Source organism: Bubalus kerabau, chromosome 4, assembly GCF_029407905.1.
Source record: "Bubalus kerabau isolate K-KA32 ecotype Philippines breed swamp buffalo chromosome 4, PCC_UOA_SB_1v2, whole genome shotgun sequence".
NCBI lineage: Eukaryota > Metazoa > Chordata > Mammalia > Artiodactyla > Bovidae > Bubalus > Bubalus kerabau.
In genome coordinates this window covers 38294793-38317044 of record NC_073627.1, presented here as the reverse complement: position 1 = coordinate 38317044, position 22252 = coordinate 38294793, and the positions used below count along the sequence as shown (strand labels likewise).

The window sequence follows — 22252 nt, the reverse complement described above, 5'->3', positions numbered from 1 at the left end:
GCCCACTGTCGATCTCCTCACCCCCCACCAGAGAACCCACACACACACACCTTCCTCTGGGTGGTGATTTAGGACAGCCCGATCAGGGGGCATCCAGACCTAGGCCAGCCTGCAGCTAAGAGGCTTGCTGGGGTGGGAAGGGGAGGTTGCTGGATTCCTCTTCTAGCCAAGTGGATTCCTAGGATCCCATGTGGTCCTCACAGGGCCTGGAAGGGGTGCTCAGAGGGCCAGAGAGGGAGGAGGCTGGAATTCAGAAGGGCAACTGGAAGCAAGGGTTGGGGGTTTCATGCCCGACTCCTAAGCAGGCACTTGCCTGGCCTTGTGTTATAAGCACGGACTTGGAAACTGGGCACTGCCACACCAGGCGAGTCACTTCACTGCTTTGTGCCTCTGTTTCTACATCTGTAAAATGGGAGAGTAAGAGCCTATCTCCCTTGACTATGTAAGGGTTAGAGAGATAGTTCATATTAAATATTTAGCACAGAGTCTAAGAGTCTAGTGGTGGTTTATTCCGACTCTTTGCGACCCCATGGACTGTACCCCGCCAGGCTCCTTTGACCATGGGATTTCCCAAGCAGGAATACCGGAGTGGGTTGCCATTTCCTTCTCCAGGGGATCTTCCTGACCCAGGAATCAAACTCCAGTCACCTGCATTGCAGGCAGATTCTTTATCGACTTTGCTATGAGGGAAGCCCCTAAGATGTAGTAAGTACTCAAAAAAAAAAAAAATAGAAGCTCTGTTGCTACTGTGGCTGTCACTGCAGTTATTATTACTGATCAGCAGCCCTGGGAGGCGGGACTCTTCACCCCACAGAGGAGAGGCACACAGAGGGGGCTCGACTTTCATGAGGACGTAGAAAGAGAGCCAGGACACAGATACAAATCTTCTGGACCCCAAATCAGGATGAATCGTCCAGCAGCATCAGGAAATCATCCTCCTACAAGAGGCAGGCTGCAATGGTCTCCCTCTTGACCTCTATTGGTTGAGACAGAAGACCTCTCTTGTTCTTCTTGCCTGAAGAACACAGGCCTCAATCTTGGCTCCTGCCCCTTCCCCTGGCAATCCTCCAACCTGTTTGTCTGCTCCCCACAGCCCTGTATCCCTCATTCTCCCACTCGCCAAGTGCACCCAACCTGGAATCTCCCAGCTGGCCCACCTCCACCAAAGTGTTGACATTCTGCAAGCCTAAGCAACCAGAGCCCAAGGCCTCACTGAAACGGATTTTGAGCCCCCTAGTTTTCGCATCTGGATATAGGAAAGGTGAGGTTTGCTGAGGGGCCCTGAGGCGTGGGGTGGGGGTGGGGGGGCGGCTCTGAGGCAGCCCGTGGGCTTGTAACTCCATGCAGACCCAGTCAGAAGGAACTACAGAAGGCTGGAGGAGCCAGGAGCCAGGGTGGTGGGCGCAGCGGCCCTAAAAATGATCTTTCAGGAGCATCCCTCTGCTGAGACTGCACTCCTTCCAATTTGATAGATGGGGATGCTGAGACTCACATCGGTCAGACAGTGAATATCCCCCAACCTGGTGCAATGTGGTCCTTGCCCAGGCAGAGCTCGGCTCACAACCTCAGTGGACTATGAAGATCCTGGGATTCAGGGTGGTTTAAAAAGTTCCAAGGAGGACTCAGTTCTCCAGATAAACCCCAAGAGAAGGGTAGGCTCACCCCTCAGCCTAAGCCGCTTCCTTCTCCTGACTTCTCTTATTTTGGCCTCCATCATCCTGAGTCACCCAGGCTTCAAACCCCAGCCACACCCAGGCCTCTTCCTCTTCTCGTCCCAGTATCAAAGTGCAAGTTCACACAGCATCTGGAGACAGAGCCAGGGCTGGAGCCTAGAACCACCCATTCCTGGTGCAGTCATTTATCCCTCCATCTGCTGCTGCTGTTTGAAGGTCCCCATCCCCAGCTTGGGCTTCCCAGGAGGCGCTAGTGGTAAAGAATCCACCTGCCAATGCAGGAGATGCCAGAGACATAGGTTTGATCCCTGAGTTGGGAAGATCCCCTGGAGGAGGAAATGGCAAGCCACTCCAGTATTCTTGGCTGCGCTGGGTGTTCGTTGCTGCACACTGGATTTCTCTCATTGTGGCGAGCGGGGGCTACTTTGCGTTGCGGTGCTCATGCTTCCCGTTGTAGTGGCTTCTTTTGTTGCGGACTACATGCTCGAGGCTCACAAGCTCAGTAGTCGTCGCTCTCATGCTTGATTGCTCTGCGGCATGTGGAATCATTCCAGACCAGGGACCAAATCCGTGTCCCCTGCATTGGCAGGCAAATTCTTATCCACTGCACCACCAAAGAAGTCCCTTCCCCTTCCCTCTATGCCTACTCTTCACCACTGCACTCCCAAGCCTCAACAGTGATGCTCACAAGCTCCATTGCCCTCAGTTTCCACCCTGACTTCACCCACTTGCTCTATGACACAGAACAAATCACTTCATCCTCCTGTGTCTCCATTTCCTCATCTTATCTACTCAGTTTTCTACTCTGCACATCAACCCATGCCACAGTACAGAATTTACACATCTTGAACTCCACACTAAAATAACCCATGTGCACAGAAGTTCAGATATACGATGTAGACTCTACAAGATGTTGTAGAAGAAAAGTGTTAGACTTTTCACATCTCTCTACCCACAAAGGTCCCCTCTTGTGCCCCCACCATCTTTCTTCTCTCTTGTCCTTCCCCACACACTACCCAGTCTCACTGACTCTTCCTTTATTGAAGACACAGAGCAGTTCCCCTCTGCTCCCAATTTGCATACCCTGAGTTTCATTGTCTGGCAAAACAGTGTCTGAATAAAATGATAAAGCATTTAGCGACTTCCCTTTTGATCCAGCAGCTAAGACTCCACTCCCACTGCAGGAGACCCAGGTTCTTTCCCTGGTCAAAGAACTACATCCCACATGCTAAAACTAAGAGTTTGTATGTCACAACTAAAAAAACCCACAAGTCGTGATTGTAATTATCTTCTATTTTTTGTCTGGGTATTGATTGTGAAAACTGATAAAGAACTTTTATTACTAAAAAAAAGAAGAAGAAGAAGAACCAACAAGCTGCAACTAAAACCCAGTGCAGCCAAATAAATAAATAAATATTTTTTAAAAATAAATAAAACAGTGCCTGGCAATGAAGAGGACCCACCACTTTAGAATGCCTCTTAGTAACTATTTGTTGTTGTTTGAAATGGGCAGCTTAACTCCCTTCCCCAAGTGGTTTATCAAAATCTTTCTACCTGATAGAGGAAGTTTCAGAGCGTTAAGAGAATTAAATTGTACCTCTGTCTTTGTGATTTTAAAAATTGGATTACCAACACCATCTCACAGGATTTTTGTGAGAATTTAAAATGTATGAGCCTGAAATCGATGCTCAATAAATGGTCCTTTCTTTCCTTTCTCCCCTGAAGACCTTTCCCCAAGCATTTACCAAGGTTTTCCAAGTTCCCCATATCATGAGTCACCAAGCCAAGAGTTACCCAATGACCCCACATCCACCGCAATCCTGAGAGTCTGTGAAATCCCACGTCATTCCTGTCCAGAGCCCAGAGAGAAGGAGGGTCCTGGGACTGTATGGCCACTGGTTGAAACATCTGGAAACAGCTGCACAGGTAAGGCCCTGCTGAGCTTCTGGAAAGCGGTGGTGAGGCAATGACATGGATGGGGGCCAGGTTGATACACTGAGCAGAAAGGGTCTGGCAAACATCTGAGACCTCTCTCCAGAAATCCTATTGCTGGGACTTCCCTAGTGGTCCAGTGGTTAAGAATCTGCCTGCCAATGAAGGGGACCTGGGTTTGATCCCCGTTCCAGGGAGATCCCACATACTGCAGAACAGCTAGGCCACTGCACCACAACAACTGAAGCCCACACGCCCTAGAGCCCATGCCCTACAACAAGAGAAGCCACTGCACTGAGAAGCCAGAACCCCACAAAAAGAAGAGTAGCCCCTGCTTGCCACAACCAGAGAAAAGCCCGCAAAGCCATGAAAACCCAGTGCAGCCAAAAATAAATAAGTAAAACCAATTTTTAAAAAATAAAAAAGAAATCCTACTACCAGAATCTCTCCACCTGCCTAAGGCACTGTTTCCAGGAAGCCCCTGGAAATTAAAATGCAGGAGTATTATCCAGTACAGGAGACACATCACCTGGTTAGTGGACAGGCACTGGCCTAGAGTCCGAAGAGAAAGATTCTATTTCTGCTGAGCTCCTCAGCCCCCAAGTGGCCTGGAGCGAGTCAGGTGGACACCGTCTCTGTGTCAGGCTCTGTGCCATGTGCTTTGCTTGCACAGTATAAAATTTCACGATTCCATGAGATGGATGTTATTATTATACCACCTTGGAAATAAGAAGACTGAGGCTCGAAAATATAAACTCTCAGAATGGCAGAGATGTAATTCAGCCTCCACTCTCTCTAATGCCACTGCTGTTGTTGGTCGCTCAGCCGTGTCCAACTCTTTGTGACCCCATGGACTGGAGCACGCCAGGCCTCCCTGTCCATCACCAACTCCCAGAGCCTGCTCAAACTCATATCCATCGAGTCGGTGATGCCATCCAATCATCTCACCCTCTGTCTCCCCCTTCTCCTCCTGCCTTCTATCTTTCCCAGCATGAGGGTCTTTTCCAATGAGTCACCTCTTCGAATCCAGTGGCCAAAGTATTGGAGCTTCAGCTTCAGCCTCAGTCCTTCCAATGAATATTCAGGGTTGATTTTCTTTAGGATTGACTGATTTGATCTCCTTGCTGTCCAAGGGACTCTCAACACCACAGTTCAAAAGCATGAATTCTTCAGCGCTCAGCTTTCTTTGTGGCCTAACTCTCACACACATACATGACTACTCGAAAAACCATAGCTTTGACTAGATGGACATTTGTCAGCAATGTCTCTGCTTTTTAATATGTTGTCTAGGATTGTCATAGTTTTTCTTCCAAGGAGCAAGCATCTTTTAATTTCATGGCTGCAGTCACCATATGCAGTGATTTTGGAGCCCAAGAAAATAAAGTCTGTCACTGTTTCCACTGTTTCCCCATCTATTTGCCATGAGGTGATGGGACCAGATGCCATAATCTTAGTTTTGAATGTTGAGTTTTAAGCTAGCTGTTTCACTCTCCTCTTTCACCTTCATCAAGAGGCTCTTTAGTTCCTCTTCACTTTCTGCCATATGGGTGGTGTCACCTGCATATCTGAGGTTATTGATATTTCTCCCAGCAATCTTGATTCCAGCTTGTGATTCATCCACCCCAGCATTTTGCATGATGTGCTCTGGGTATAAGTTAAATAAACAGGGTGACAATATACAGCCTTGACATGCTCCTTTAGCAAACTTGAACCAGTCTGTTGTTCCATGTTTGGTTCTAAATGCCACTATCCACACATTTAATGTTCTGCTTCCTTTGTCATCTAAGGGCTTCCAGGTGGTGCTAGTGGTAAAGAATTTCGCTTGCCAATACAGGAGATGTAAGAAAAGTGGGTTTGACATCTGGGTCACGAAGATCCCCTGGAGGAGAGCATGGCAACCCACTCCAGTATTCATGCCTGGAGAATCCCATGAACAGAGCAGCCTGGTGGGTTAGACAGTATTTAGGGTCACAAAGAGTCAGACATGACTGAAGTGGCTTAGGACATGCACGAGGCATCTTCTTAACATTGATCTCAATGATGAAAGAAGTCCCTTTTGAAATCTGAGAGATGTTTTGTTAAAATGATCCCTTCCACACCCAGGTAGGAGTATACTTGTAGAATTCATGGTCCTAAAATGTGACCCAGGTTGGAGATGAATTAACTGACTTAATTAATCATACTTTTTCCCATTCAGGGAAGGAAAGAAAGGAAAAGACAGAGGGAGGGAGGAAGAAAAAGAAGAAAAGAAGGAAGAATTTTGTAATATGTAAGAGGCATCTTACCAAAACATACAAAAGCAATAACCTTAAACATGAAGAAATAAATATGAAAGCCAAGAGGTTAATTAGTTGTTGCAAAAAACATTCATTGATTCTGAGCATCCTAGCAACCAGGGCAAAAATGGAAAGATAATGGGTTGGTTACCTAATATCTATTACTCAATAGAATGCATGTGTACTCAGTCACTTGGTCATGTCCAGTTCTTTGCAACTCCATGGCAAGCACAGTCCATGGGATTCTCCTAGCAAAAAAAACTGGAATAGGTTGTCATTTCCTATCCGAGGGGATATTCCTGACCCAGGAATCAAGCCCGAATCTTCTCCATTGGCAGGTGGATTCTTTACCACAGTACCACCTGGGAAGCCCTGCTCAATAGAATAGAAAAGACCAATTCAGAAGAAATACATCTTTTCCTAATGCTGAATTCTTTTTCATTGGTTTTTCCAGCCAAGATTGAGGCATGATTGATAAATAAAATTGTACTATGTTAAAAGTGTACAGATTTGATATACATTGTGAAACAATTACTGCAATCAAGTTAATTGACACATCCATCACCTTGAATACCTGTGTGTGTGTGTGTGTGTTGGGAATGCTTATGATTTGCTATCTTAGCAAATTTCAAACATATAGTATGGTATTATTAGCTATCATCATCATGCTGTACATCAAAGCCTCAAAACTAATTCATTTAAAAATTGAAAGTTTGTATTCTTTGATCAACATCTCCCAATTTCCCTCAACCCCTCATCCCTGGGAACCATTATTCCTCTCTCTGTTTCTATAAGGTTAAATTTTTTTGTTTTTAGATTCCACATATAAGTGATACCATACATATTTGTCTTTCTCTGTCTGGCTTATGTCACTTAGGATAATGCCCTCCAGGTTCATCCGTGTTATCACAAATGTCAGGATTTCCTTCTTTTTATGGGTGAATAATATTCCATTATTGAGAGATAGGTAGATACCTAGATCAATAGACTATATCACCTTTATCCATCCATTCATCCACTGAAACAACTTAGGTTGTTTCGTATCATGCATCCGTATCATGGATAGTGCTGTAATGAATGTGGGAGTGCAGATATCTCACCAGCCTCTCTACTGTTTTTCTAGTCTCTATTTCCTTTATTTCTTAATCAGCAGCTAGCACAGCATGTGGCTTGACCAGGTGCAAAACACAGTTGTTGAGTATTGGAAGGAGGGACAAATGAACAAATCTATCCTATACCTTTATGTTTTATCTCTCCCTCCCTTACTTAGGAAGCAGAGAGAGATACCAGGATCAAAGGAAAGAGACACCTTGCTCCACCTGGTCATGGAAAAATGAAGATGTGCACCCAAAATTCATGCAGTTGCTACTTCTACACACTCCTTACCACAAAGACTATGAGTCCTTGAACTGGGAAAGCTGGGATCACGGGGTGGTTGAGGGGCAAGGGCATTTGATTGAGGTCAGAGACTTATTTGGCTCAGACCTGGGTCCCCAGGAAGGGCCTCACACAGTCATATTGCATGGAGTTGCTGGAATTGGGAAGTCCACACTGGCCAGGCACATAAGAAGAGCCTGGGAGGAGGGCCAGCTATACAGGAACCACTTCCAGCATGTCTTCTACTTCAACTGCAGAGAGCTGGCCATGTCCAAGCTGACAAGTCTGGAGGAACTCATCACAAAAGACCAGTCCACCACTGTGGCTCCCGCTGGGCAGGTCCAGTCTCAGCCGGAGCAGCTGCTCTTCATCCTCGATGGTTTAGATGAACTGGAATGGGTCTCAGAGGAGCAGAGGGCAGAGCTCTGTCTGCACCGGAGCCAGCAGCAGCCCGTGCAGACACTGCTGGGCAGTTTGGTGGAGAAAACCATATTTCCAGAGGCGTCCTTGCTGATCACAGCTCGGACTGCAGCTGTGCAGAAGTTCATTCCTTCTTTGAAGCAGCCATGTTGGGTGGAGGTCCTGGGGTTCTCTGAGTCTTCCAGGAAGGACTATTTCTATGAATATTTCACAGAGGAAAGCCAAGCAACTAGAGCCTTTAGCGTGGTTGAATCAAACCAAGCACTCTTGACCATGTGTCTCACGCCCTTGGTGTCCTGGCTGGCCTGCACTTGCCTGAAGCAGCAGATGGAGGCAGGGGAAGAACTCTCACTGAGGTCGCAGACCATGACAGCCCTCTATCTGCGCTACCTTGCCCAAGCTATCCAAGCTCAGCCCCTGGGGACTCAGCTGAGGGGCTTCTGTACTCTTGCTGCTGAGGGTATCTGGCAAGGAAAGACTCTGTTCACTCCAGGGGACCTCAAGAAGCACGGATTAGATTGGGTCATCAACTCCACTCCCTTAAGGATGGATGTTCTTCAAAAGCACCCCACATCTCTGAACTACAGCTTCATTCACCTGTGTTTCCAGGAGTTCTTTGCAGCAGTGTCCTTTGCCTTAGGGGACATGGGGGACAAAAGTGACCATCCTAACAGCACTGGAAGCATGGAAAAGTTGGTAGAAGTATATGGGATCAATAACCTGTTTGGGGCACCAACCGTGCATTTCCTATCCGGCCTTTTGAGTGAGCAAGGAGCGATAGAGATGGAGAACATTTTCCAATGCAAGCTGTCTTGGGAGAGAAAGCGGGATTCACTGCTGCAGTGGGCTGAATTGGAACTCGGGCGTGAGCATTACTCTCTGCAATTGTTTCACTGTTTGTACGAGATTCAGGACGAGGAGTTCCTGACACAAGCGATGGCCCATTTCCAAGGAACAAGAGTGTGCATCCGAACCAGCATGGAGCTGCTCGTGTTCACTTTCTGCATTAGATTCTGCAGCCACGTGCGGCAGCTTCAACTGAATGAGGGCAGACAACATCCAGGAGTGTGCAGGCCCACCGACACAGTGCTGTGAGTACCCCCACCCTCTCTTCTCTCCGGCTCCTCTGTTGGCTCCTCCGTCCTAGGCACTGGAGTCACTTTCACTAAACTTAACCCCAGGGGTTCAAGGATCGAGATCTGCAGTGACCACCATTCCCCATCTGCCTAAGATCCCCTGCAGCAGGGTCCATCCATGTGACGTGCCCTGCCTGCCTCTGGGTGGGCCCGCTGCGTCCTGCCACTCCTCATCCTGTCTCTTCGATGACCACCATATTCTCTACCTCCTGTGCTAACCTGATTTCCCCTCCATGCAGCCCACCTGCCTCTCTTTCTCCCTCATGTTTGTCTCTAAGCAACCCCTCCCTCAGCTGCTTCAGACACTCCCCTTGACGGCTGTTGACCATGTCATTGGTCCAGAGATCTCCTCCATCACAGAATGTGTGTGTCTGAAAGGTAGTCTCCATTTTTCCCTGCACATCTGACTTCTCCGTTTGTGCCTATAATGCACTCTTGTACCCCAGGCACTTAGCCTAAAACCTGCCCCCGCCGACCTGAGTGACAGCAGAGTTTTCTCTAAACATCCTCCAACCCCATTAACTTCCCCAGCCAGGTTCCCCCACTTCAGTTGCATTATTGATCATTTAGTCCTTTTATGATTTGTCCTGTGAATATTTATCTGGCACTGCTTTTAGGCCAGATCCTCCAGATCACAGATGAACAAACACAACTCCTGCCTCAAAGAACTCAAAACCTGGGGTAGAAGACACACAACCACCCAGTAATTACAATTGAGTATGATGCTATGGTAACAGACAGCAAGGCATGATGTTGGCTGCAGAAAGACAGTGTGGGCATGTGTGTGCATGTGTGTGCGCGTGCACACAAACACACACTCAGTCATATCCCACTCTTTGTGGTTCCATGGACTGTAGCCTGCCAGGCAAGAATACTTGAGCCGGTTGCCATTTCCTACTCCAGGGAATCTTCCTGACCCAGGGATCAAACCCAGAAGTTCTGTTGTGTCTTCTGCATTGGTGGGCAGATTCTTTACCACTAGCACCACCTGGGAAGCCCACAGGAAGGGAGTAATCACACACAAAAAAAGTGAAAAAAAAAAGTGAAAGTGTTAGTCGCATCCAACTCTCTATGACACCGTGGACCATAGCCCGCCAGACTCCTTTGTCCATGGGATTCTCCAGGCTAGAATACTGGAGTGGGTTGCCATTCCCTTCTCCAGGGGATCTTTCCAACCCAGGGATTGAACCTGGGTCTCCTGCATTGCAGGCAGATTCTTTACTGTCTGAGCCACCAGGGAAGCCCAATCACACACAAGTAAACCAGAAAAGAGTCAGAGGAAGAAACGCTGGATTTGGGTTTTTGCTTTTTCTGACTTTCAAGGGTTTTTTCTCACAGCAAAACCCATGTCCATTATAGGAAAACAAGAATATGTAGAGAAGCAAAAAGACAGAAATTAATATCAACCAGAAATTAATATCAACAGAAATTAATATCAACTCAGCAATGACCATCATTAAGAATTGAAGTATATGGTGCTGTTGTATGAAAATTGTACACATCTTAATTATGTGTACATAATTAAGTACATAACTACTTAATTCAACAATTAAGTAGTGCTTCTCAGATCTACTGTATCCTACTTTTCTGTCTACTCATTCTAGTAATTTTTGAGAGTTTGACATTGAAACTCCAACTAAAAATCTTAATTTATCTACTTGAAAAATAATTATCGTAAACTGGAACTATATGTAACTAGATGTATTTTTTCTGTATTTTCCAAGTCTCCTATAAATGTGTTACCATGTTTTCATAATTTAAAAATATAAAAAAATTTAAATATTTTTTAAAAAAATAAAAACTTTTTAAAAAATATTGAGGTATATGGAATTTCCCTGGTGGTTCAGTGAGTAACACTCCATGCTGCCAATGCAGGGGATACAGGTTCGATCCCTGGTAGGGGAGCTAATATCCCACATGCTGTGCAGAGCAGCCAAAGATTGTTTTTAAAAAAGAATTGAGGTATATCATCTAGTCTTTTTTATGCTGATTTTCATGGCAAAACTGAGCCACACTGGACATTTTCTTTTACAGTTGGCTGCCCCTCTGCGGCCACCACCCTGGGCTGGGGGCCCCTCTTCTCTGTGGCTCCTCAGTCTACAGCCCTTGCCATACTACTCTGAAGTGTTCATCATGTATGTCTGCTTCCACCTCCATCTGGAAGTTTCTTGAAGGCAGAGGGAGCCATTTTCCATCTCTTTTATCTGCGGTGTTTGGGGCAGTCAGGGAGGCTGGTCAGCCCTGGGGATGGCACTGCCCACTGTGCACTTCCACCTCTGCACACGCAGACCGCACCTCTCCTTCTCCTCTCTCCCCCACAGGTTGAGCTGGGTCCCGGCCACAGAGGCCTGCTGGCAGGTTCTCTGCTCCGTTCTCCAGGTCACTGGAAACCTGAAGGAACTGGACCTGAGTGGAAACATCTTGAGCCGCTCTGCAGTACAGAGTCTTGATGAGGCCCTGAGATGCCCTGGGTGCCAGCTAGAGACCCTGCGGTGAGTCTGGCCTGGGCTCTGCTCTGAACAGGGATGGACAGGAGATCTAAGATGGACACTGACTCTAGGAGGGGAACTGTCCTTGCATTCAGCAAATACTCACTGAGCCCCTCTCTGGCCCACCACTGCGCCAGGTGCCAGGGTCACTATGGCAAACAAACACAGGCAGGTGTCTATTCTCAGAGATCTTGCAAAAGACCGACATTAATCAGGGAACCATGCTAATAAAGGTGTAACTACAGGGCCAGATAAGGGTCGCCAGTGGAAAATGTCCTTAAGGAAGGGACACTTGGGGACTTTGCTGGTGGTCCAGTGGTTAGGACTCAGTGCTTCCATTGTTGTGGGTTTGAGCTTGACCTTTCATTGGGGAACTAAGGTCTCATAAGCCTCACGGCACGGCCAAAAAAGTAAAACTACAATAAGATATCAATTTATGCCTGTTAAAATGGCTATTATCAAAAAGGTAGAAATCACAAGTATTGGAGAGGATGTGGAGAAAATGTGTACTTTCTCATACACTGTTGGTGAGAATGGAAGTGGATGCAGCCACCGTGGAAAATGGTATAGCTATTTCTCAAAAAAAAAAAAATAGCAGCACTATCATGTGAGCCAGTGATTCCACTTCTGGGCATTTATCTGAAGAAGATTTTACTTGGGCTGGGCGTCTTGATGAACTACTCATCATTCAAGGCATTCCTCATACATTTCCACCTCCTTCCCTTGTCAAAATTAATCATTTCTTCTGCCTTCAGCTGCACTTCACTTGTCCCTTGGGGCACCATGTACTTTTTAAGTGCCTACTATGTGCCAGACACTACTGTGGGCACTTGGGTACAGCTAGTAATGAAAATGGGCAAAACTCTTTCTTCATTTAGCCTACATTCCAGAGGGGATGGGGACAAAAAGTCAAAAGAACAAGTAAAGGATATTGCATGTGGTAAGGACTAGAGAGAAAAGTAAAGCAGAAAGGAGTAGAGAGTTGGGGCTGGGTGTGCCATTTTAAATAAGGAGGGTGGTGAGGCAAGGTTCCTGCAAGGGGACTTTTGAGCAAAGACCTGGGAGCAGGTGAGGGAACAAGCCATGAGCTATCAGGTAAGATAGCTTGTTCCAAGCAAAAGAAACAGCCGGTGCAGAGAACCTGAGGTGGGACCATGCCTGGAGTGTTTAAGGAACAGTGTGGAGGCCAATGGAGATGCAGCTAAAAGGAATATGAGATGAGGACAGAGAGGACAAGGAGTCAGACCACCAGTGTCTCATAGACAAGCTCAAGGACCGTGAATTTCTCTCTGATGACCTGGGAAAACGTGGGAGGATTTTGATCCAAAGAGATCAAAACCTGACTTACTATTATTTGTTTCTATGTCTATCCCCCAGTGCCTGTGTATTTCTGGGGGCCTGGGGGCTAGAGGGTCTTACTGACCTCCACCTGGCCCACAGGTATAGATGCTCAACAGGTTGTTCATGGGTGACTGTGGAAATCAACAGGTAAGTAAAGGCAAGGCCATGGTCATGTGTCTCCCACAGGCTGGCCAGCTGCGGCCTCACAGCTGAGAGCTGCAAGGACATTGCCTCTGGGCTGAGCTCCAGCCAAACCCTGATGCAATTGGAATTGAGCTTCAACACACTCCTGGACGCAGGAGCTGAGCACCTTTGCCAGGGCCTGAGACAGCCAACCTGCAAGCTGCAGCGACTGTTGTAAGTGCTCCTCGCTGGCACTACTTTGTGGGGTGGGCACGGGGAGGCAGAAGGAGCTTCCCTAGCACCACGGGGCAGAGAGAAAGCAAGGGCTCATGGAGGCCATGATAGATTCCCACTGAAGCCCTCATATTCCTCCTTAACTTTTATTCTTATACTAGAAGTGCGCTCTTTTCTCATCCTGCATTGCAGATGCCCTTAATGTTGAAACCCACAAAATGCTAAAACCTATGTCAGGTAACTCTGGGCATTTGGGAGGGCCGAGGTAGTTAACAATGAGATCCAGGCATCCCAGTGGAACATCGGTGTAAATTAATCATACAACATCGATACAGTGAGTGAGCAGGATTCATGGGAATCACACGGAAGTGAAAAGGGGATGTGGTCTCTATCCTGAGTAGCTCCTTGGCTGCAAGAGGAATATTTAAATCTCCCAGGTTCCTGCAAGCCAGACATGTCTTTATCTTCCTTTAATGTCACCCTAGAACCCTCATAGGGCCATAGGTACTAGAAAGGAAAACCAGATGCCAGTTAGGGCATTGACTGGGGGCCCGCATGTGTCTTCCCTGCAGGCTGGCAGGCTGCGGCCTCACGTCTGGCTGCTGCCAGGACCTGGCCTCCATGCTCGGGGTCAGCCCCAGCCTGATGGAGCTAAACCTGCTGCAGAATGACCTGGACAACCTCGGCGTGAGGCTGCTCTGTGAAGGACTCAGGCACCCTTCCTGCCAGCTCATATGCCTATGGTGAGGCTCTGCAGGCCCCTTCTGGGCAGAGGGCAGGGAATGGGGGGAGGGGATGCAAGTGCCGCGGAACTGGACAGAGGAAAGAAAAGGGACAGACAAATGCACAGTCAGCCAGGGTTCCTCACCAGCGACGCCGCTTTCTTAGGCCTTGTGACTCAGGCAGCTCTTCACCTGAGACTTGGTTTCTTTATCTGTCTAATGGGACCATCATTTCAGTAAAATGCATGTGAACACTAGGACAGAGTTCAGACAGAAATGGGCTTGGAGCACCGGAGTCCCTACTGGCTGAGGAGCAGTGAGCTCCCAGCCCTCCTTGCAGCCCTGCAGGCCCTGAGGGCAACGTTCTCTGAGCAGCAGCCCCTCCCATGTGTCTCAGCCACTTCCTCTTTCCTCTACTTCCTGAGAACGAGTCCACTGGCTGTTTCTGGCTGAGCCCTTGCTTATAGTTCCTGGTAGGGCTCCAGACCCTCCAGACCCCATCCGCTCAGGTCCTCCGTTGAGCTCCAGCAGCCCTTAGAAACATAGTGGGAATCATAAATGTTAGCGGCTCAGTCGTGTCTGACTTTGCGACCCCAAGGATGTTAGCCCATCAGGTTCCTCTGTCCATGGGATTTCCCAGGCACAAATACTGGAGTGGGTTTCCATTCCCTTCTCAGGGGATCTTCCCAATCCAGGGATTGAACCCGGGTCTTCAAGGGGTCTGCAAAGTCTGGGCCCTGGCCACTCTTAGCCAGGACTCCCTCCTTTAGACTCTCAGGCCTAAAGATGAAGTCCAGGGGCAAGATAACAAGATAAACATTCTGCAGGTGGGTTCCTCCAAGGCTAACCCTGACCGTTTCCAACCAGGGGACTCCAGCTCCCTCCCCACCAAGCACTTCCGGCTACATAGCACAAGGCCTCTCCAGAGCTTAGCCGCAGCCGGGACATCTGAATTTGTGGCCAGCTCACTGGTTACTGGTCAGACCTGGGTTGCCTCAGAGCAGCCTGTGCTCTGTGGTCCTGTGAAGGTTTCCGCTTCCTTCCTCCCGGAGTTCTGGGACTGGACTGGGAGGGACAGCCATCTACGGGGGTTGGGAGGGGGGGGGGCGGGGGGGGATCCATCCTCTCCCTAGGGCACACTAGCTCTGATCGCAGCAATGAGTTCGGTGTGCACTGCCCTCTACAGTGTGTCCTGTCCACAGCTCACGACAGGTGGAGCACGTCCGTCTGTGTTAGAGAGGGGGACACGGGGGCCCAGAAAGAGCAACAGCTATCTGAAATCTGAAGCAGCCCAGAACAAAAGGCCAGGAGAACGGAAACAGGGCACTCTCCTTTCCAGCAAACCATCTAGCCTCTGAGCAGAAAATCCCAGGACCTACCCGTGGGTGGTCATCTTGAGGCTGTGGGGAATGGGTGTTCTGTGGTGGACGCTGTGAGCCGCTGCCCAGATGCTCTCCAGGAATGAGGATGTAATCCTAAGCCACTAGGAATGCTTAGGATTCACAGCCAGATACTGGGATGACATTTGCCTACAAGGGCCCCCTCTCCCAAGATCTCATCCCCTTCCTGGAGTCACCTGCATCCAAGGCCTGACCAATGTCAGGGTATAACGACCCAGCCCCTCTCCCCAATTTGGGACAGCTCTGAGGGATCATCCTGACTTCAGAGCCTCCAGTAGCCTTGGCTGAGGTCTCCATTGAGACAACATCACAGCCCAACTTCTTCCTCTCTGCCCAGACCTGTTTCCCTCTCCCCGCCACCCTGGTGTTGATCCAAGAACACCCCCTAGTAAACCTCACTCCACTTGCCATCTCAGAGCCCAATTCTGAGCAAACCCAATTCCACCATCCTGAGGTCCTTGGGGGCTCAAGGATCCCCCAAGGACCTCAGGATCACACAGGGGTCCCAGGAGAACCAGGCTTCCTTTGTGCTTGCAGGCTGGACCAGACTCAGCTGAGCGAGGAGGTGACGGAGATGCTGAAGGCCCTGGAGAGGGAGAAGCCTCAGCTGCTAGTCTCCGGGATATGGTAAGGTGGGGAGACTCAGAACCCCCTCCTGCTGTTCCAGGCCCGGCTGAGTCTTTGGGGCAGGTCCAGAACCAAGAGATGGGGAAAGACATGTAGGGTGGAGGTAGACACCGCAGGGCCGGGAAGAAACCAAGAAAGCACGGCAGCCAGAGAGAGGTTTGGGCGTTGATTTGTTTAGTTCGAATGGAATTATGCCACTCCTCTGCTTAAACCTTTCAATTAGATGAATGTGCGTGTGCCAAGACGTTTCAGTCGTGTCCGACTCTGTGTGACCCTATGGACTGTAGCCTGCCAGGCTCCTGTGTCCATGGGATTTCCCAGGAAAGAATACTGGAGTGGGTTGCCATTGCCTTCTCCAATAAGAAGATTAAAAACAAAAACAAAAAAACACGTGAATGGGTGCCTTGATGAGATTTGGAACTTGGAAAGCAATGACCACCAGGGGGAGACAAAGACAAAGAAAGAGAGTCTAGGAAGAGCCAGACCACCTCCACCCCGACCCTCACCCCCCAATACATATAGACACACAGCCAGAGAGGCTGGAGGGGTGAGCCCCAGAGATGGGAGAATCCCTCTTCCTCCCCAGGGAATCTGCTGCTGTGCCCACGTTCTCCCAGTTTGGTGCATTTCGGCCTGTGACCACAAAGGGCAACTGTTCCCTGAATCTCCGCAGCTGAGCCTCACCTGAAAAGGAAAGAAAAGGGCTCCTAGCTTTAGAAGGAGGATCTACTTGTCACAGAACAACATGCCCTGCATCCCTCACATGACATGTGAGGCACACAGCAGTGAACAAGGGCCCAAATTCCTGGAGCTCAGCCCAGCAGGTGCAAATTATTCCCTCCCCACCTCCACCCCCACCCCAGCCTCCCACCTCCGCCCACAGAACTACACCTGGATTTCTCTAAGGACACCGATGGGCCCACTGGATTCTATGCAGAGCAGCTGAGCTGAGCTCTGAAGGATGGGAGGGGCGTGCTGGGCCCGGAAGGGGTCAATTCCTGGCAAAGGTGGTATAGCTTGCTGAACAAGAGCCAGATGCCTGAAGTGCATAGAAGCCAAGACTAGGGCACTGGCTTTTGAGAAAAGAAAGAGCTTTATTGCAAGGTCCACTAGCAAGGGCCCAGGAGGTGAGGCTCTCAAATCAATCCAGGATTCAGGGCGACATTTAAGGGGTTTAGAGAAATGTCAATCTTGGAAGCTTGTTGGCTTGTTTCGAATAAGCCAAAGCTACTCGCACTACTGGAAGCCAGATCTTCCTTTTTTGAAGGACTTCTAGCTCCAAAAAGGGCTCCTGGGGCAACATTTCTATAGAGTTCTGCAGACTGAAGATTCTGGGTTCTGTATACTGGAGACACAGATTCTGTCTTGCGTGGTGGTGCTATCTAAATAACTCAAGGCTGCATTAATCAACTTATTTAAAGGCAGCAAAACCAGTTTAAGCTGGTTCATGTTTTACTTGCCGTTTCAGTAGAGGCACTGGGCTTAGCTTCTTTGAGGAATAGGAGGTCAGGGACCTGGAGCAGAGCTACTCAAAGTGTGGTCCTCAGAAACAGCAGCAGAATCAACATCCCCTGGGAGCTTGGAGGGTTTCCCGGGCAGCTCAATAGTAAATAACCCACCTACCGAAACAGGAGACTCTGGTTCGATCCCTGGGTCAGGAAGATCCCCCGGAGAAGGAAATAACAACCCACCCACGTGTTCTTGCCTGGGAAGTCCCATGGACGGAGAGGCCTGGCGGACTAAAGTCCATAGGGTGGCAAAAGAGTCAGACATGACTTAGCGACTAAACAACAGTAAGGAGCTCAGTAGAAAGGCCCAACTCCAGACCCGCTGAGTCAGAATCTTGGGGTGAGCCCAGGAATCCATGTTCTAATCCAGGCCTTCAGGTGATTTTTAACACTGATTTAGAGCCATGGGGGCAGGGAGACTGGCACAGGTGGGGCTGGGGATGGGAGGCAGTACCTAACATCTTCTGGGCCACATTAAGAATTTCAATCTTACTCCCCAAATCAATAGACATTTCAGGGCTTCAGCATCGAAGTACTGTGCCAGGTTCCCATTTTCAGATCAGCTGCTGAGTGGACAGTGGACCGAGGGTCAAGAGCAAAAACAGGGAACCCTTTAAGATGAGGCAGTGTTCCAGCCTCAGATGCCAGGGCCTGGGAACAGGGTGGAGGCCAGGGAGGTGGAGAGAAGAGAAAAGAGCTGTTTTGGAGGCTGCATCAAGGTGATCAATCAGCTCTCAGATTGGCCAAGGGAGAAGTCAGGATGATGCCTCAGTTCTGGTATAAACAGCTGGGTGGATGGGTGCCATTCATGGAACCAGAGACTACAGGAGAAGCCCAATGGGGATCAGGAGTTCAAATTCTGATGAGTTGAACTCAAGTGGGGATGTCGTGGAGACAGCCCCCAGAATCCTCCATGATCTCAGGGAGAATGAATTCTGTCCAGGAAGCCAAGTCTGAGGATCCTTCACGAGGGCCCAGGTGGAGCAGAGATGAGCGATACATCCTCCCTCAAGCGGCAGAGACAAGCATCAGGTAGTTTGAAGGGGCCAGGCTGGGAGCATCATGATGTGGGCTTGCAGGGGTGGAGGGGGTGATGGCAGCTATGAAAGGTCATTCCCTCCATCCTCCTGTCTCTGGAGTGGGACAGAGACAACCTAGGGGAGACTCCATGAGAGATCTTCCACCACCCGAACCTTGCAGGATTTCTGCTTCCCTCTCTTCCAGCCTCAGGGGGCTGGACTGTTCCTCTCCTAAATATTCACAGCATGACTCATACTCTGAACCAGAGACCAGTCTCTTAAGGCCCACTCTGGGCTTCTAAAGCCTGGAATCCCCTCTCCATCCCTGCCTGTCCATCTTTGGAGCCCTGTTCCCCTCAGAAGCTGACCACCTGGGGAGTGCTGGGAAGAGCGACAATTCTGGGAAGTGAGAAAGGGGAGGGAGGAGGGTTTGGGCAAGGGGAGGCACCAGGATTGAGCCCCCTTGGATAGCAGGTAGACTGGCCTTGGGAAGGGCCCCTCTGTGGTCTAGCCTAGGGGGCAGCCAGGCAGAAGAACCTAAAGCTGGCCACTGCCCTGTCTGTTCCAGAGGGCAGCTCTCCTCAAGCAGCACAGGTGAGACTCTTCTGTCCGTCTTCTCCTGCCCCTCTGGAGGACAAGCACATGGAGTCTCTGGGGACCGAGAATGACCTCTGGGGCCCCACAGGGCCTGTGGCTACCCAGGCAGTTGACGAAGAGAGGAGCCTGTACCGGTAAGTGAGGGGGCCTGGCCTGTCCCACCCACTCCATCCCCATGCTGGGTCCCCACAGACAGTCTGCACCCCATTCATGGTCCATTGTATCCCCTCACCATGCCACCATGCAAAGAAAGACAGAGCTGGGATGTTGGTTGGTGTTTTATTATGAAAAAAGAAGGGGTTTGGGCTTCCTGGTGGCTCAGACGGTAAAGCGTCTGTCTACAATGTGAGAGACCTGGGTTTGATCCCTGGGTTGGGAAGATTCCCTGGAGAAGGAAATGGCAACCCACTCCAGTACTCTTGCCTTGAAAATCCCATGGACAGAGGAGCTTGGTGCAGGCTACTATCCATGGGGTCGCAAAGAGTCGTGCACTGAGCAACTTCACTTTACTTTGGATGGGGGAGGAAGAACGTTGGTTGGGATGTTTTTAATATTTATTTCTATTTATTTATTTTTGGCTGTGCCAGGTCTTAGTTGCAGGATGTGGGATCTAGTTCCCTGACCAAGGATCGAACCCAGGCCCCCTGCATTGGGAGCTCAGGGTCTTAGCCAATGGACTACCAAGGAAGTCCCTGGAAAAAGAGAGTTTGTTACGAAAATTTTTAAATAGACACACAAGTGGAGTCCAGGGAACTTCCATGTACCCACTATTCAGCTTCAACCTTCATTTTACCAACTTTGTTTCAACTATCCACTTTCCACCCCTTTTTTCGCAATATTTTTAAGTCCAAAGAAATGGGTGCTTTTTGCCTTAAATTTTTTGTGATACCTTTCAAAAAGTTCAAATAAAGACCTTTTCTTCCATAACCACAATGTCATTTTTCACATGTCAAGAAGTTTACAATTAAGCCTTTCATATCCGTTCAATGTCCAATCCTTATTCAAATCTGGTCAATTGTATAAAGTGTGTCTTTGTAGATGATTTGTTCTAATCATGCTCCAAAGACAGCCCACTTGTTGTATTTGACTTGCTATGCTGCTTTAATCTCACAGCTTGTGTCTCCTGCATTGGCAGGCAGGTTCCTTACCACTAGCACCACCCAGGAAGCCCAGGGGAGACAGTTGAGTTCAGTTCAGTCACTCAGTCACTCAGTCGGGTCCGATTCTTTGCAACCCCATGAATCGCAGCACGCCAGGCCTCCCTGTCCATCACCATCTCCCAGAGTTCGCTCAAACTCACGTCCATCGAGTCGGTGATGCCATCCAGCCAACTCATCCTCTGTTGTCCCTTTCTCCTCCTGCCCCCAATCCCTCCCAGCATCAGAGTCTTTTCCAATGAGTCAACTCTTCACATGAAGTGGCCAAAGTACTGGAGTTTCAGCTTCAGCATCATTCCTTCCAAAGAACACCCAGGGCTGATCTCCTCTAGAATGGACTGGTTGGATCTCCTTGCAGTCCAAGGGACTCTCTAGAGTCTTCTCCAACACCACAGTTCAAAAGTATCAATTCTTCAGCACTCAGCTTTCTTCACAGTCCAACTCTCACATCCATACATGACCACAGGAAAAACCATAGCCTTGACTAGACAGACCTTTGTTGGCAAAGTAATGTCTCTGCTTTTCAACATGCTATCCAGTATTCAAATTCAAATCCATCTGACTTCAATGTCTGGGCTTACAGCCACTCTGTAGGATCCATAGTGCCCAGCACAGGGCCTGGCACCCAGTAGGTGCTCAGTGAGTCTGTGTACAGTAATCCAGTGTCCACTTCTCCCCGTTTTTCGCAGCGTTCACTTGCCCGTGGCCGGCTTCTACCACTGGCCCAACACGGGTCTCCGCTTTGAGGTGAGAGGGCCAGTGACCGTTGAAATTGAATTCTGTGCCTGGGACCAGTTCCTGAACAGGAATTTCCCACAGCACAGCTGGCTGGCTGCAGGGCCTCTGTTTGACATCAAGGCTGAACCAGGCGCTGTGGCAGCCGTGTTCCTCCCTCACTTTGTGGCCTTCCGAGGTAAGCAGGGGGGAGAGGTGGGAGCAAGGTGATGGTGGTAAGAATGGGCCTGAATGGGGCTTTGGAGGTGACGTCCTGAGGGGGACTCATGGCTTCCTTAGAGAGACTGAGAAAGGGAATAACAGAAATGGAGACAGCTTTTCTCTCATTCCATGGTGCTCTGGGCATATCTTTTTTGAAGCACTTTTGTCCCCAGATTCATAATTATTTTTGCCTGAATTACTTAAAGGCTTCCCTAAATAGAAAGTACAATACAAGCTAACATTGAACTTCCCTGGTGGTACAGGTAAGAATCTGCCTGTCGATGTAGGAGACGTGGGTTCAATCCCTCGTCGGGGAAGATCCCACTTTCCGCGGAGCAACTAAGCCCGTGTGCCACAACTATTGAGCCTGCGCTCTAGAGCCCATGCTCTGCGGGCAGAGAAGTCCCAGTTGCTGCAGTTAGCCTGTGTGCAGTGACGAAAACCCAGGGAAAGCCATAAATAAATACAACAGGGAGCGGATATCAATTATTCTGAAAATAAAACATTATAAAAAATAATCTCACAGTCAAAAACTACAAACGGTAAATAAGGCATCACAAACGAGGACCAGAAGAAACACAGGTACCAGAACTGGTCCTGTTAAATGAACACATTAATTAAAATAACTTAAAAATAAGAAAATAATATGAATCAATCCCATAAAGAGTTCACACTTTTTGTGTTATCAGAAACAAAACACAAAATAAATGTATTTCATATACTTATGGGGCTTCCCTCATAGCTCAGTTGGTAAAGAATCTGCCTGCAATGCAGAAGACCCAGGTTCAATTCCTGAGTTGGGAAGATCCCCTGGAAAAGGAAATGACAATCCACTCCAGTATTCTGGTTGGGTTACAGTCCATGGGGTCCCAAGAGTTCGACATGACTTAGCGACTAAACCACCATCAGTTCAGTTCAGTTCAGTCGCTCAGTCGTGTCCGACTCTTTGCGACCCCATATACTTATAGAAATCATCCTGGGGAAAAATAAGCAAAAAGCAATAAATCATTAAAAATGATAAATCAGATTTGGAAACAAGCTACTTAAAGAAAATAAGAAAACATTAAAAAAAAAAAAAAGATTAAGTGACATGGAGGATAGGATACTATGAGGAGGCCTAGAATACACCTAATCAGAATTCCAGAGGATATGGCAGAGAGAACGGAGAAGATGAAATATTCAAAGAGAGAATTGCCAGGAAATTTCTATGATCACTTAAAGATGTGACTTCTCTGTGCTGTGCTGTGCTTAGTTGCTCAGTCGTGTCTGACTCTTTGCGACCCCA

General features: G+C 48.6%; 1 protein-coding gene across 4 annotated transcripts in view; it reads left to right on the top strand.

Annotated features, from left to right (window-relative positions):
* Positions 1-22252, top strand: part of NLRP1 (NLR family pyrin domain containing 1) — a 36934-nt gene that overhangs the window by 4622 nt on the left and 10060 nt on the right. For 3 of the 4 annotated variants that reach the window (XM_055576818.1, XM_055576820.1, XM_055576819.1), the window contains 9 exons: positions 3399-3599; positions 7152-8769; positions 11136-11306; positions 12831-13001; positions 13574-13744; positions 15661-15750; positions 18202-18290; positions 18846-19008; positions 20721-20944. In XM_055576818.1, coding sequence (XP_055432793.1) covers positions 3399-3599; positions 7152-8769; positions 11136-11306; positions 12831-13001; positions 13574-13744; positions 15661-15750; positions 18202-18290; positions 18846-19008; positions 20721-20944 — 2898 coding nt within the window. The remainder of the gene's footprint in view (positions 1-3398; positions 3600-7151; positions 8770-11135; positions 11307-12830; positions 13002-13573; positions 13745-15660; positions 15751-18201; positions 18291-18845; positions 19009-20720; positions 20945-22252) is intronic. The other variant, XM_055576821.1, reaches the window with a different exon arrangement.